The sequence below is a fragment of the Lynx rufus genome, unplaced genomic scaffold, assembly GCF_022079265.1.
Source record: "Lynx rufus isolate CCGP_SWC_20201006 ecotype Redwood Valley unplaced genomic scaffold, mLynRuf1.p SCAF_5, whole genome shotgun sequence".
Classification (NCBI taxonomy): Eukaryota; Metazoa; Chordata; class Mammalia; order Carnivora; family Felidae; genus Lynx; species Lynx rufus.
Genome location: NW_025814867.1, coordinates 75,481,690 through 75,498,178, shown reverse-complemented (window position 1 = coordinate 75,498,178; position 16,489 = coordinate 75,481,690). Strand labels below are relative to the sequence as shown.

General features: G+C 39.2%; 1 protein-coding gene across 3 annotated transcripts in view; it reads left to right on the top strand.

Moving 5' to 3' along the window:
- PARL (presenilin associated rhomboid like) overlaps positions 1-15,793 on the top strand; it is a 51,010-nt gene extending 35,217 nt beyond the window's left edge. For 2 of the 3 annotated variants that reach the window (XM_047099347.1, XM_047099346.1), the window contains exons 8-10: positions 11,839-11,940; positions 12,080-12,177; positions 15,466-15,793. In XM_047099347.1, coding sequence (XP_046955303.1) covers positions 11,839-11,940; positions 12,080-12,177; positions 15,466-15,577 — 312 coding nt within the window. In that variant the 3' untranslated portion in view covers positions 15,578-15,793. The remainder of the gene's footprint in view (positions 1-11,838; positions 11,941-12,079; positions 12,178-15,465) is intronic. The other variant, XM_047099348.1, reaches the window with a different exon arrangement.
- Positions 15,794-16,489: the final 696 nt, after the last annotated feature.

Here is a 16,489-nt window from a genome sequence, read left to right as displayed (position 1 = left end):
ATTTAGTTAGAGCTCTGGATGTTCTGAATCTCATTTAAAAATTGTTTCTTAGTTATTGGTAGGAAGCTTTAACCTGCTTTTAAAAAATTTATTTTCTGTGAAATGTAACCCTTAATTTTGAGATGGCAAAGATCAATGAAATGTTTGCGGTAGGAAACAGCATTTGTTAAAATGTTAGAGATGTGTTTTTTGCTTGATGTATATCACAGGCCAAATTGAAGCTTGCTTAACGTACAATAACTTGCTTACTGTAAATTCATTGATTTAAGTATCACTGATGTAACCTGTTCTTAAACTGAATTCTCTAAGTCAGGAAAGTATCTTTAGTCTCTTCTTACAGCATTGCAAGTAAAATAAAATGGTCACTAGAATGGATTCATTTGGAATTCCTTTTTTATTTATCTATTGTAGTTTGGAGTATATCTCTTGTATAACTTTCTTAGTGGCTTTTCCAATATCTGTACTTCAGTTATCACAGTCTGCTGGTGGGAGTGTCATTTTACCAGTTTGAAGTGAACCTTACCTCCCTTTTCATTCCTGTGTCCTCCCCAAATTATAATATATAATTGTCTTAAATATTTCCACTGCGTGCATTTAGAATATTGGCTACTGTTATTATCATTTGTGCTTCAACCATTAAACATCATTTAGAAAATTCCAAGGGAGGAAAAGTCTGTTGTCTGTATGCATAATTTTTCTTCTCCATTGTTCTTCTTTCTTGATGTTTCAAGATTCTTCCTTCTATCATTTCCTTTTTATTTAGAGAATTATCTTTAGCCATTCTTTTAGGTAGGTATGACAAATTCTCTTTAAGTTTTTCTTGGAGAATGTCTTGATTTTCCCCTTCATTTCTGAAGGATATTTTCACTGGATAAAAAAGATTCCAGGCTGACTTTTCTTTTGGCACTTGAAAAATGTTGTGCCACTTCTTTTTGGCCTCCATAGTCTTTGAAGAGAAATCCTTTGTTGTTCAAATAGCTGGACTTCAGATCATGATCTCACTGCTCCCATCAGACTCTGTGGTGACAGCTCAGAGCGTGGAGCCTGCTTGGGATTCTGTCTCTCCTGCTCATTCTACCCCCCACCTCCCTTCTCTCTCTCACAAGAATAAACAAACATTAAAAAATGTATATAGCTTTTCCCCTGTAGGTAAGGTGGTGTTGATCTCTCTGAAGATTTTTTGCTTTGTCTTTAGTTTTCAGAAGTTTGACCCTGTTGTCATGGGTCTCTTTATGTTGATCTTGTTTGGGGTTTGCTCAGCTTCTTGAAACTGGAGGTTTATGTCTTTGGGGAAATTTTCACCTGTTATTTCTTTGAATGCTTTTTCAGCCTCACCCTTCTTTTCTTTGGAACTATGATGACATGATGTTAATATAATCTCTAGGGTCTCTGAAATTCAGTTAATTTTTTTAAGTCTGTCTTTTTGTAGTCCAGATTGGGTAATTGCTACTCTGTTTCAAGTTCACTGATTATTTTCTTTGTCCTTTCCATTCTGTTTGGGCCCTATTGTTTTTATTTAGGTTATTGTATTTTTCAGTTCTAAATTTTACATTGTTCTTGGTATCTTCTGTTTGGGCCTTTCTGTTTCTGTGCTATTTTTTCACTCGTTTCAAGCATGCTTGTAACTACTTATTAAAGCATTTTTATGATTGCTGCTTTAAAATACGTGTCAGACAGTTTTAATATCGCTGTGTCATCTTGTTTCTGTTGTCTTATTCAGGTTGAGGTTTTTCTGGTTCTTGGTATGTTGAGTGATTTTTAAATGAGACCTGGACATTTTGGATATTATGAGACTTTGAATCTTATTTAAATCTGTTCATGAGGCTGCCCCTGCCACTGCTTTGACGAGGGGAAGTTTGACCATTACTGTCTGGTGAGGTGAAAGTCCAGGTTCTTTACTCAGCCTCTTTTGATACCTAGGGTACAAGGACTCTGGTTACTAGGAGGCAGGACTTGGAATTCTGGAAGTTCAGTCTCCTATGTAGACCTTTCCTGGTTAGGAGGAACAGGGTGCCTTGTTACTGCTGCCCACATGACCTCCACTGACACTACCCCATCAGCGGTATCATGATGCCTCGTTGCCGTCTGCAAGGGTAGAAGTCTAGGCTCTCCACTCAGCCTTTGTTGATGGGGATTGGGCTGCAAGCTTTTCTGTTGTTTGGCTGGAGTAGAGTGGTTATTATCTAAAAGCTGACTGTCTTGCTAGGCTACCCTTTCTTGGTCCTTTGGCTGGAGAGAGCATTTTGGGGGATGGGGATAGACCTATTATGTCTGAGTTCATTGGGATTTCCAGGTCATGAGCTTCTCCAGAGCCAAGTCTGAGCTGTATGAGGCCAAAAGAAAACCCAGGGGACTCACCACTGTGTCATTCCTTGGATCCTAGGGTTCCTTAGCCACTCTCCTTTTCTTTCTCAGCCTTTCAGAGTTGTCTTATGTTTGTTTTACATGTAGTGCCAAGGTTTTTGGCTGTACTTATGGAAGCACAAAACCCCTTAGAGTAAATTCATTTAAAGTTTATGGTGCAAAAAAAAAAAATCATACATGTAAACAATATGATATGAAGATTATATAGATATAGGAAATTATTTATGAAAATTATTTACTTATGAAATAAGTAAAAAATTGTATGCATATATTGATTGCAAGTACATAACCAGTGTACATAAATTGTTGGTGGAGAATAAAAGATCTTCATCTCCAACCAAGGAGGCAGGTGTCTAGAGTCTGTGTGAGTTGGGGTTAATAACTCCCTGAGATTGTACCTAAAACATATATGAATGTGAAATTTTTCTGAGGAGAAAGGGTCCCTGTTCACTGTATTTTTAAATGCCCCTGACTAGAAAAGGTTAAAAAAAAAAAATAGGGGCACTTGGGTAGCTCAGTTGAGCATCTGACTCTTGATTTCGGCGGGGGTTATGATCCCAGGGTCATGGGGTTGAGTCCTGTGTCAGGCTCCATGCTGAGAGTGGATATTCTCTCTCTCTCAAAATAAAAACTAGAAAGAAAGAGAGGGGCACCTGGGTGGCTTCATCAGTTAAGTGTTCACCTTTGGCTGAGGTCATGATCTTGGATTTGTGAGTTCGAGCTCTGCATTGGGCTCTGTGCTGCCAGTGTGGAGCCTGTTGGGGATTCTCTCTCTCCCTCTTTCTGCCTCTCCCGCACTCTCTCTGTCAAAATAAATAAACTTGAAGGAAGGAAGGAAAGGAAAAGAAAGAGAATGAATGAATGAATGAATGAATGAATGAATCTGTGCATGGAGGTAGGCCCAAACATTTGTCAAAAAAGGAAGTTGGGATTTATTCAGATACATAAATGTTTACATTTGTGTAGGTAAAGGTCACTTTGAGAAAATTCTAGGACAATGGAACTGCCTTCTATCTTTAAAATAATGTATAAGAACAATAAGATATAGTTAGAGAAACTGGCTTTACATAGAAATTCACAGTAATGAGAATTTTCTTTCATACTAAAATATCTGTAATGAGCATTTTAGATGGCGAGCATAATCATCTATGGAGAAATAATGTAGAGGCACCTAACAGAATTTTAATGTTCTTCTTTCACATCAAGCAGTCAAACTCTGTTGGCTTCATTTGAGGGAAAGTGTAATTTTATTGGGTTTTTTCCCTCTCAGAAAATAAGGTTTCAGCTTGATTTGTTTGGAGTTTCATTGAATTGACATTTAAAAAAAAATTTTTTTTTTTAACGTTTATTTATTTTTGAGACAGAGACAGAGCATGAACGGGGGAGGGTCAGAGAGAGGGAGACACAGAATCTGAAGCAGGCTCCAGGCTCTGAGCTGTCAGCACAGAGCCCAACGCGGGCTTGAACTCACAAACCGCGAGATCACGACCTGAGCCGAAGTCGACCGCTTAACCGACTGAGCCACCCAGGCGCCCCTCATTGAATTGACATTTTTAGTTTGTTTAAAAATAAACCTAGGATACTAGAGTTGCTTGTATGCAATAAAACCTGGAAGGTGATGAGCTACTGTTCACTCCAACTTTACAATTCTTAGTGACATTGACATCTACTGTGCTTAATATTAATATAGCACGTGCTGATAGTTTTGGGGGCTGGATATTGATGTTCGAGGCAGAACAGATCTTTCAGAATAAATATAAATATGGCCAGTATAAAATGTTGTACCATGACCCAGCAAGTTTGTGAGGAAATAAACCTGCAATCTTCTGATGTGGTTCTGATATCCTGAAAATTTGCTGTGAACCCGTTTAGGACCTGGAGTAGGGAACCAGGGAAAGGTGAACAAGTTATGGAGGCTGTGTATGTGCATATGTGTGTTTCCATACAACCAGTAATCTCCCTGTTAAGGGAAGTCAGGATTTTGGAAGAACCTTGTGTGTTACAGTTAGACTTGTACAGAAGCCAATTTGGTCCAATATGCAGTAGCAGAGAGTTGATCTTAAATATAGAAAATAGAATGCTGGGAGTGTCTGGCTGGCTCAGTTGGTGAAGCATGTGACTCTTGATCTCAGGGTTGTGAGTTTGAGCCCCACATTGGGTGTAGAGATTACTTAAAAATTAAAAAAAAATAAGATAGAATTCTGACTCCTAACCCCCACTGCATAATTGCAGGTACCACCACCTGCCTTTACTATGCAGTTGAGGTTATTGTTTCCTTGTTGGTCTTAGCACTTTTTCAGCCCAAGGACTAGGGTTTTTTTTTTTTAATATTTAAATATTTTTATTTAGTTATTTAAATCCAGGTTAGTTAACATATAGAGCACTAGGGTTTTGTTTTGTTTTGTTTTGTTTTGTTTTGTTTTGTTTTGTTTTGTTTTGTTTTGTCTACCTACCTTCACTGAGATCTTTGGTTTTCCTTCCAAAGGATACTCATACTGTCTTTCCATCCTGCAGTTAGCCCATTCCTGGGAATGCAGCCTGAGCAGGTTTCCCTGTTTGGGTCAGTTGGCAACTGTGTATTAGGGATTTGGGATATCTGGGATCCCTGGGACTCCTAACACTTTAAAGTATTAGTAATTACTAAAATGTCACATAATCCTGTGTTTTGAGTCAACCCTTTGTACAAATGGTGGTTAAGAGTGGTAGATGCTAGGGGCGCCTAGCTAGGTAGATGCTAGGTGGCTCGGTCAGTTGAGGTCTGACTGTTGGTTTCTGCTCAGGTCATGGTCTTGCGGTTGTAGGATCAAGCCTCTTGTCGGGCTGTGCACTGACAGTGTGGAGCCTGCTTGGGATTCTCTCTCTCCCCCACTCTGCCTTCCCCCACCAAATAAATATTAAAAAATTTAAAAAAGAGATGCTGTTTTTTCAGAAATAGCATTTTTAATACAAAAATGTAGGAACCTTTCCTTTTATTTATAGGGGTAATCAGTTATAGGACACCTTTTATAAAAATCATTCTTCTCTTAGAGGTCTTTTTTAACATCCTACTTAGAAATTATTTATTTATGTATTTATTTAAAGTTTATTTATTTTGAGAGCAAACATGAGGCAGAGAGAGAGGATCCCAAGCAGGCTATGTGCTGTCAGCACAGAGCCCAATACGGGACTTGAACTCCTGAACAGTGAGATCATGACTTGAGCTGAAATCAAGAGTTGGATGCCTAACCGACTGAGATACCCAGGAGCCCCAGAAATAATTCAAATCTTACAGAAAATTTTCAGTACAAAGGACTTCTAAGTCTTTTAACAAATAAAATCACTAGGGTTTACTGAGGTATAACTGACATGGAAAAAACCGCACATATTTAAAGTTTACCATTTCAGGACGCCTGGGTGATGCAGTGGGTTGAGCGTCTGCCTTCAGGTTATGATCTTGCCGTTTGTGAGTTTGAGTCCCACATTGGGCTCTCTGCTGTCAGCACAGAGCCCTCTTCAGATCCTCTGTCCTTCCCCCTCGCTGCTCGCTCGCTCTCTCTCTCTCTCTCTGAAAAAAATAAACATTTAAAAGATAAAGTTTATAATTTGGAAAGCTTGGACGTGTGGATCAAGATAATGAATACAGTCATCATCCCTGAACGTTTCCTGGTGCTCCTCTGTAGTCCCTTCTTCCTGCTTCTAACCCCTTCCTGGGCAACAGCTTCTCTACTTTGTTATGATAATTTCATTTGTACTTATTTTCTAGAGTTTAGTATTAATGGAATCATGCAGCATATACTCCTTTTTGTTACTGTTCTGGCTTCCATTACTCTAGTTATTTTGAAATTCATCCATGAAGGTGTGTATATCAGTCTGTTCTTTTGTATGAGCGAATAATGTTCCATTATTTGGATATGCCAGAATATGTATATCCATTCACCTGGTGGACATTTGGGTTTCTAGTTTTAACTGTTACCAAAAAAAGCTGTTGTGAACGTTTGTGTATAACTGTGTGCTTTCATATGTCTTGGAATGGCCAGATCATAATGGTAAATAAGTAACTTTTAAGGAATTTCCCAGCAATTTTCCAGAGTGATTATAGAATTTACTTTCCCATCAGCAGTATGCGAGATTTTCAGTTTCTCCACATCCTCACCAACACTTGGAATGGTCGGTCTTTTTAGTTTGTAATCAGTATGTACTGATACCTGTGTAGTTTTAATTTTTATTTCCTGACTCATCTTTTCATGTGCTTACTTGCTATTCATATATCTTCTCTGAAGTGTTCAAATATTTTGCCCAGTTAAAAAAAGATTTTAATTATTTTCCTTTACATAGTCTGGATACAAGTCCTTTATCAGATTTTTGAGATGCAAATATTTTCTTTTAGCCTATATCTTGCCTTTTCTCAACTGTCATTTGAAGACTGTAAGTTTTTAATTCATATGAAGTTTGATTTATTAATTTTTTTCTCATGGATCATCCTTTTTGGTCTCATAACTGAAATCTTTGCCTAACTTAAGGTCACAAAGAGTTTCCTCCTATGGCTTCTTTAGAAGTTTTTATTGTAGCTTTCACACTAGGTCTTTGTGTCACTTTGAAAGTGCAGCAAAATGCTCTTGAACCACATTCACCAGTTTTTAACGTTTTGTCACATTTCACTTACTGTTTTCTCTATTCACGCTTTTTTTTTTCTGAACTGTTTGCAAGTAGGTTGCATATATGATGCCCTTTTACCCCTAAAATACTTAAGTGTATATTTCTGAGAATACGAATATTTTACTCTTTCCAGTTATCAAGTTCAAGAAATTTAATATTGATATAATATTTTAACTTATTAACATATTCCAGTTTTGTCAGTTGTCCCAGTAATGTCCTTTGTAGTTATTTTTCCCCCTCTAAGATCATGTATTACATTTAGAGGTTATGTTCCTCTGGTCTCCTAAAAGCTGGAACATTTCCTTCCTTAGCCATTTTTGTTAATTGAGGTATAATTGCCATAACATTGTATTAGTTTCAGGTGTACAACCTAATGATTCGCTATTTGTATATATTGCAAAATGGTCACCAGAGGTAATCTAGTTAACATAGTTAACAGTAAGACTGTCGCTGTGTATAGTTAATAAAATTTTTTTCCTTGTGATAAGAACTTTTAAGATTTATTCTCTTAGCTTTCACATATGCAACACAGTATGAACTGTGGTCACCATGCTGTACATTACATCTCTGGCTTATCTATTTTAAAATGGGAAGTTTGTACCTTTTGACCCTTTTAACCCATTTTGGTCTCTCCACCCCCAACTCTGGCAACCACCAGTCTGTTCTTTCCATACATGGGCTGGCTTTTTTTTTTTTTTTAAGATTCTGTACATAAGTGAAATCATACAGTATTTGTCTTTCCCTGACTCATTTCAGTTAGCATAATGCCCTCAAGGTCTATCCATGTTGTCACAAATGGCAAGACTTCCTTATATTTTTGTGGCTGAATAATATTCCTCTGTGTGTGTACATACCACATTTTCTTTATCTGCTCATCCATTGTTGGACACTTAGGTTGTTTCCATATTTTGACTATTGCAGATAACTGCAATGAACACGGGGATTTATTTACCTTTTTTGGTTAGTGTCTTTGGAGGGATAAGTACCCAGAAGTGGAATTGATGGATCATGATAATGCTCTTTTTAATTTTTTGAGGAACCTTCATAATGTTTTCCCTAGTGACTACACCAGTTTACATTCCCATCAACAGCGCACAAGGGTTTCCTTTTCTCCACATCCCCACCAACACTTGTTATTTTCCTTTTGATAATAGTCATTCTAACAGGGGTGAGGTAATAATCTCATTGTGGTTTTGATTTTCATTTCCCTGATGATTAGTGACGTTGAGCATCTTTTCATGTGTCTGTTGGCCATCTGGATGTCTTTGGAAAAAGGTGCAGATTCTTCTGCCCATTTTAAAATGGACTGTGTTTTTTTTGTTCTTGAGTTATATGAGTTCTTTATATATATCAGAAATTAATCCCTTATTAGATAGGATTTGCAAATATTTTCTCCCATTTGGTAAGTTGTCTTTTTATTGTGTTGATGGTTTCCTTTGCTGTGCAGAAGCTTTAGAGTTTGATGTAGTCCTACTTGTTTTTGCTTTTGTTGCCTTTGGTCAGCCTTTCTAAAATTTTTCATGGAATTAACAATTTTGGACAGTACAGACCAGTTATTTTATAGAATGGTCATCGGTTGGGTTTGTCTGTTTCTTCATGATGAGATTCTGAGTTTGTGTTTTTGGTTGGAATGCTACATGAGTGGTGTTATGTCCTCAGGTACCACAGTTGGAGGCAATAATGTCCATTTGTTGACTGGTTGTTATTCAGCTTCTCTACTATAAAGTTGCTGTTTTCCTTTACCTTTTAAAGTTAATGTGTAATGTGTGAGGGGATACTTTGTGATTTATGTAAGTGTTGTGATCTCTTCTTCATCGACCCCTCTCACCCCCCTGAAATAGCATCCATTGATTATTGTAGCTTGACTCAGTTTTTGCTGTGATGGTTGTTACAATGGTGAATGTAACAATGCTGTGATGGTTGGCGGTATAGTACATCTCATTTGTTTTCCCTAATGTTAACGTCTTCTATAGCCATAACTTATCAAACCTAGGAAATTAACATTGGCATAGCCTTTTTTTAAAATTTTTATTTTAGAGAAAGAGTGAATGAGCAGGGGAAGAACGGCAGAGGGAGAGAAAGAATCTTAAGCAGGCTCCATGCCTAGTGTGGAGCCCAACATGGGGCTCTCCCACAACCCTGGGTTCATGACCTGAGCTGAAATGAAGAGTTGGATGCTCAACCGACTGAGCCACCCGGGCGCCCCGGTATAGGACTTAAACCGCAGACTGTATTTGGATTTCCTGTTTTTCCATGATGTTCTTTGTTTTGTTCTAGGATACCGCATTGCATTTAATTATCATGTCTTTTCAGTATCCTCCAGTCTGTGGTGCTTTCTCGGTCTTTGTCTTTTCATGACCTTGAAACTTTTGAAGAATAGTGGGAAGATGTTTTGTAGAATGGCCCTCATGGAAGTGTTATATTATTACTATTTTTTTTAAGATTTTATTTTATTTATTTATTTATTTGGGGGGCAGGGGGGTAGGTGGTGAGGGACAGAGAGAGTGAGAGACAACCCAAGCAAGCTCCCCATTGTCATTGCAGAGCCCTACATGGGGCTTGAACCCACGAACCATGAGATCATGACCTGAGCCAAAATCAGGAGTTAGACGCTGAACTGACTGAGCCACCCAAGTGCCCCTAAAAATTTTATTTTTAATCTGTACACCCAGTTTGGGGCTTGCATTTACAACCCTGAGACCAAGAGTTACACGCCTCACCAACTGAGCCAGCCAGGTGCCCTGGAGTTTTTTGTTTGTTTGTTTTTGTTCTTAATGTTTTTATTTTATTTTTGAGAGAGAGAGAGGGAGAGGGAGAGAGTGAGTGAGTGGGGGAGGGGCAGAGAGAGAGGGAGACATAGAATTCGAAGCAGGCTCCAGGCTCTGAGCTGTCAGCATAGAGCCCGACGCGGGGCTTGAACCCATGAACCATGGTATCATGACCTGAGCCGAAGTCGGTGCTCAACTGACTGAGCTACCCAGGTGCCCCAGTTTCATTATTTTTAATAAGTGACTAAGAACCGAGAATTTTGGCTGAAGACAAATATAGTTAAAGCACCAGCCTCCCTTTGCTTTCCCACTGGTCTCCAGCCACCCACAGGCTTGGTTCAACTTGGTTTTCTGCTTGGAACACTCTTCCCATCTCTTCCCCTTCTACTTCGCCAGCGCCTGGTGACCCTTCCATGCAAAACTTGATGTCATTACGAACCCTGAGCTTCTATCAGCTCTCCCTTCCATGTGTTGCCAGAGCATGCCCTGCTTCATCATCATAGCTGATCGTGTTTTGTTGTTACTTCTTCTCTGTAAGCTCCATTAAGGAAGGGATGTGGGTTTTGTTCCTTTCTGTACCCCCAACATTTACATAGTACCTGGTGCAAAGTAGGCCTCAAGTATTTGGGTGAATGATTATTGTGAGACTTAATATTAACTAGGGATTATGATCTAATTTTTCAAGTATTCTACCATTTAGAGGAAGTGGGAACATGTCTAACATTAAGAGTTTAAATTAGCATTATTTATCAAGATATTTCATAGCCATTATGCATTTAAATTATGAAGATTATGTAGCAACCTGGAAAAACACATGATTGAAATAAAAAATACAGCCAGGAGCACCTGGGTGGCTCAGTTGGTTAAGCGTCCCACTCTTGATTTTGGCTCAGGTCATGATCTCACGGTTTGTGAGTTCGATCCCTGCGTCAAGTTCCACACTGATAGTGTGGAGCCTGGTTGAGAATCTCATATTCTCTCTCTCTCTCTCTCTTTCTCTCTCTCTCTTTCTCTCTCTCTCTTTCTCTCTCTCTGCCCTTCTCTCACTGTCCCTCTCAAAATAAATAAAACTTAAATTATCATAATTTCAGTTTTAATAAATGGATGATTGATTATAAGGTTGTGACAATGTAGACTTTTTTTCATGTTTGTTTATTTTGGGAGAGAAGGAGAGAGATAATTCCAAGCAGGCTCTGCACTGCCAGCGCATAGCCCAACATGGGGCTCGAACCCACAAACCATGAGATCATGACCTGAGCTGAAGTCAAGAGTCAGACACTTAATTGACAGTCATCCAGTCACCCCTAGATTTTTTTTTTTTTTAAATAAGTTCTAGGCCCCACGTGGAGCTTGAAATCATAACCCCAAGATCAAGAGTTGCATGCTTTACCAACTGGCCAGCCAGCCACCCTGACATTTAGGTTTTTATTGCCTCATCTGAGGCTGTTGGAGGAAGCGCTTCTCAGGCAGGTGCATGTGTGTCCCCGGAAGGATGCTGTGGGGGGTGGGTCATGCAGAGCCATGGGACAAACACGGCATGCTTTCCTGGAGCAGAACATTTGCTCAAAGGTTTTAAAGAAAACGCTTAGTTTTATTGTGAAGTAGGATGGAAATTTCATGTGAATTTATTTATTTATTTATTTATTTATTTATTTATTTATTTATTTATAAACAGAAAGCATTCTACTTGGAAGAAATTCCACACGTCTGGGTTTCTTTGGGCAAATTCATGCACACAGTGGTTGAAATGGCTTTGCTTTGTGGGAATTTGAGAATTTCTTTTATAGTTATTAAATGATGCATAATCATGCTTAACATTGTCCCTGAAGTTCATTAAGCACTCACATGCTGTTTGCTACACACCTTGTTCTTTCCAGGTTAACTGTGTAATGGACTGGAGCCCTTTTGCCTGATACTTTGTACCTTAGTAACTAAAAAACTTTTAAGTTTTGTGCTAACCTAGAAATGTGTGGCTTATAAACTTTCTGGAAAAAGTATTGCTACTTCAGATTGTAGTCACTAAACGGTTGCACATTCAGAGTTTGACCTTTTCACGTGTGTTCATTTGCAGTCAGGCGCTATCATGACCGTCCTTGCTGCTGTGTGCACAAAGATCCCAGAAGGGAGGCTCGCCATTATCTTCCTTCCAATGTTCACATTCACAGCAGGGAATGTGAGTATTTTTATGAATTGAAGTACTGGGGACAGTGGTGATATTTTTACATTCATTGAATTCTTGCCCTTAAATTAGAAATGTCAATGCTGGAGGAATCAAAGTTGTACCAGTTCTGTTCTTTTTTGCTGACTTTCAGGCCCTAAAAGCCATTATTGCCATGGATACAGCAGGAATGATCCTGGGATGGAAATTTTTTGATCATGCAGCACATCTTGGGGGAGCTCTCTTTGGAATGTAAGTTTGAATATAACTGATCGCTACACTGCCTTCTTAGGTGCTCTCCATCCCCCCACCTTAGGAAGGCAGAGCAAAGCAGTTAACTGTGTGAGGGAAGCAGGAGCAGGTAGGGTTAGGAGGGTGAGAAAACTTCAACGTGGTTTGCTTTGGCCTTGCCCACTTTCACCATGTGAGGTGGGAGGAGAGAGGATCGGTCCTGCCCCAGCCTTAGTTGTTGGTAGACTATGCCTTTACTCTGCCCTTAACCTCAGTTTAGGATTGAGGTGAGTGGTCAGATTCCTCATGAGTGGTCAGGGTGCCTAGCCCTGCTTGGAGACCGTTTCCCAGCCCCTGGTGTGTGCTGTCCTCTTCTTTCCCTGCTCTCAGGCCTCCTCTCTCCTGCCACCACTCACACCTGCCTGTCGTCGGTGCTGGGCAGACAGAGAATGGACACTCTGCCTGTGGCAAGTGTGTAGGTGTGTGCTGTCTGAATTAGTAGAGGCTGGGGATCATAAGCCAGTGTTGACCACTTACTGGGCACCTTCTTCATGGCAGGCTCTGAGCTAGTGGTTTACATTCCACTGTTATTCCTTCCATTTTACTGATGGGACACAGGCCGGAAGTGATCTTCCCGTGGTCAAACAGCTGGGAGCAGAGCAAAGATTTAAACCCAGATCCAAAGCCCTTCCCGCCCCCGTCACACCAGATTGAGTACAGTAACATTGTGTTCACAAGATCTTCCATTTCTGCTTCAGACCACAGACTTTTGCCTAAAACATAGTAGTGCTGGAGTGACTGTCGCAGAAATTGCTCAGAACTCCTGGGGCCCATCTGACCATGAGAGTAATTGTCTATTCTGATACGGTGGCTCCCCTGATAGACTATCTTTTCCTGCATAAATGTTGCCTTTTGCCCTTACTTGATTTTTATTTTCTTTCATGACAGTAGAAAACTGAAGTTTTTTGATTTAAAAAAAAAAAAAAGAAAAAGAAAGAAAAACCTATTCTAAGTGGAGCAGTTTTGCCCAGTAGGCGGTGGAACTAAATGCCATTATGCCATTTATAATTTTCAGTGATGATTAAAGAATAGCATATGTGAGTTCTAGCTTTAACAGCAGCACATTATAAATAGTAGAAACTGACCTGGTATTACAGTATGAGAAACATAAAGACTTACGAAAAAGAGTTCTGTTTTGTGAACTCTAAATTTATCTCTCTGGATCCTCCCATGTATACTTAAAGGATCTTCTCCCCAGCAGGTTTTTATTCTTCTGAACTATAATTAGATGACCTTTTCCGTTCTGAAAATAATTGGATCAAATGTATTTTAAAGTCCATGATCTGAAAGGCAGAGGAATCCTTTCTCTTTGCTGTTTCTAATTTCAACTCCTTTCGTTTACTAGATCTCAGTCCTATCCAAAATTCATCTTTTCTAACATCTTTAATTAGACTTATAAAGCAAAAGATTTAGAAATCCTTAATAATGGTAAAGATTCCATTAGTTTCATCCTGCATGTTTCCTTGACTCTGTGTCCCTCACCAGGTATTAAGGTCTTCACCTCGTACTTTTATAATAGGAAGAGCCAACATCCATTGGCTATTTGCTGTGAGCCGAAACCTAAGGCCTGACTTAATACTCTTAAGTCCTGTGAGGTATTCCATTTTATAGAAGGGAAACTGCTTTGAAGAAAGGAACTGTTGGAGGTCACACAGCTGGTCCTTGAAGAGTGGAGTTTCAGAGTGAACACTAGGCTGTGAGGCTGCCGCAAAACAGGGGAAAAAAACCCAAAAACTTAGAAATTAGTCATTTTAAAGTGTTTTCCTAATTTTAATTTAGCCAAGTGACCTATTTGAATTTCTAAGTATGATTGGAATAGTTTACCTGTAACATTAAAGTATTTAACTCTCTGCTTGAAATAAGTGGGTTACAGAGATTTGGGAAGACATTTTATTAATGGAGCGTTCCTGACAAATGATTCGTTTCTTGCAAGAGTTTTACGATTGCATTTGAATCTTAGGTAATCCTTTTTCTGTTGTTCTAAGTTCCACACAGAATTTGACTAAGTCTGAAAGAATTTTGTAACATTCCTGTTACATGTCTTTTTTTTTTTGTTTTTCAAAATTTTAATGGTGACTATTTTCATGTTCGTATTTTAACTATATTTAGTGAATATTAAGATTCAAGTACTGTATGGTAAACATACTCAGAACATTAAAAAAAATCAAAACATTAAACTGCTATTCTGATACTAATCTAAGCCATTTAAATAGAGCATTTTTTTTAGTCATTTGGGGAGATGCAAAGAACAACACAGTCTGGTCTCTGCCTCAGGGAACATGAAATCTGTTTGGGCAAAACAGGGCAGAAATAAAGGCTTCAGTCATAGTAGCTTTCAGTAACAGCCATTCCACATCAACCCCACCTCCTCCAGGAGGCCCCCTCAGCCTTCCCCTAGCCCAGGAGAAGAGGAGGTAGATGCCCCTGAGTTAGGCTTGCAGCCTGTGCTTCCCTCTCAGGTAGAGCTCCTGGTCTTGTAGTACCTAGGCCCATGGGCGTTTAAAGTCAGGCCCTTTTCATTGGACACTGAACTGTGTGTGCTTGAACTTACAGCAGGTGCTCCCTAGACTCCCCAGCGGTGGTCTGGGTATAGCTTTCAGAGGCAGATTTAGGTTCTCGTCTTAGTTTTATTGATTCCTAGTTGTGTGGCCTGGGCAAGTTACATTACTAAACCTGTTGGTGCCTTAGCTCATTGCTTCTGGCTGCTGTGTAGGCAGTTTTTAACAGCAGAATGGGGATTGGAGCTATATTTTAAATGGTGGGCAGAATTTGGATTAGCAGATGACCCTTTGTGTAGCCAGATGGAAGATGATGAGAAGCATTTAAAGTATTAAAGCCATCATTAGTGAACTCTAATTCTGACATTTCATACACTTCATGTAGAAAAAAGAGTCCAGGCTTAGAATCTGTGTGACCTTCAGGTGAGTCCTTGATCAACCACTTAAAAGCTGTTAGCCCCTGAACCAATTGCTTTTTCTGAAAGGAGGTGAGGCTTCATTGCAGTGGTGAATCAAAGGTAGTGTGTGTCACACACAGTCCCATCCCACTTCGACCTTTTACATATTCCATATTAAAGATAAATCATTGATCTCCATCAAATAAATTCATCAGCTATTTTAATAAGCAAGAGAGTAAATGATAGTGGCATTCAGTTTTATATGTCAACTTGATGTCGTCATTATACTTAACATTTGATTTGTATGTCCTACTGTTTGAATGTTGAACCTGGTTTGTTTTTCTTTTCCCCAGATGGTATATTACTTATGGTCATGAACTCATTTGGAAGAACAGAGAGCCTCTAGTGAAAATTTGGCATGAAATGAGGACTAACGGCCCCAAAAAAGGAGGTGGCTCCAAGTAAAACTGGGGTTGGATGATCCTGGTGCATGTGGCCCATGCTGCCTGGAGAGCCCCAGGAATACGTTGGCCCTGGAGTGTGACCACATCTTTGCTCCTGCCTGGAAGACACCCAGCATCTAGCTTTCCCAGTATTTTAAACTGTCCTCAGCACATGTCTTACTAGAAAGTGAATTATGACAAAGTTGTGAAATAAAGGTTTATATCTCTAGTTTGTAAACAGAGGGTGTGTGTCCCTTTAGAAGAGTACTCATGGTGCCCTGGAATCTTTGCTGTTAGTTGTTACAGTTGACATAGTTTAAGCCCTGGACTTGGCAGGAGTGCACAGGGAAAGACATGATATTCACAAATGCAGGTGTTTGTGCTTTGGCCTTCTTGCATTTCTGCTTACTCACCTACCCCTTTCTTTGGTTGGTCTACAGGTTTAAAAAAAAAAAAAAAATGTTAAGAGTATCTCCTGTCTGGCTTGGTCTGAAACAACAGCTGTAGTATTTTCTACATTTTCCCAAGAAAGGTAATGTTTTCTGGCAGTGAGTGGCATATACAAAAAGCTATTTTTAGGCTTTGCTTTCTAGGTTAAAATTGTAGCTAAATTAAGAGTTAGAAGGAACTATCACGGATAACCCAGACTTGAATCTGAGCCTGACTGCATCTTACATTTGAAAACGTACACTCTTGAATCGAAGCATCTTACTGAAATAGACAGTGGTCATTGTAATAGCTTCACTTAACCCAGACTTGAATCTGAGCCTGACTGCATCTTACATTTGAAAACGTACACTCTTGAATCGAAGCATCTTACTGAAATAGACAGTGGTCATTGTAACAGCTTCACTATAGCAGAACTCTTGTTGCCCTAGTGATTGAAAATTACTTCTAAGAAATGCCTTTTGAATTTAAAAGTATTTGTTGAGAA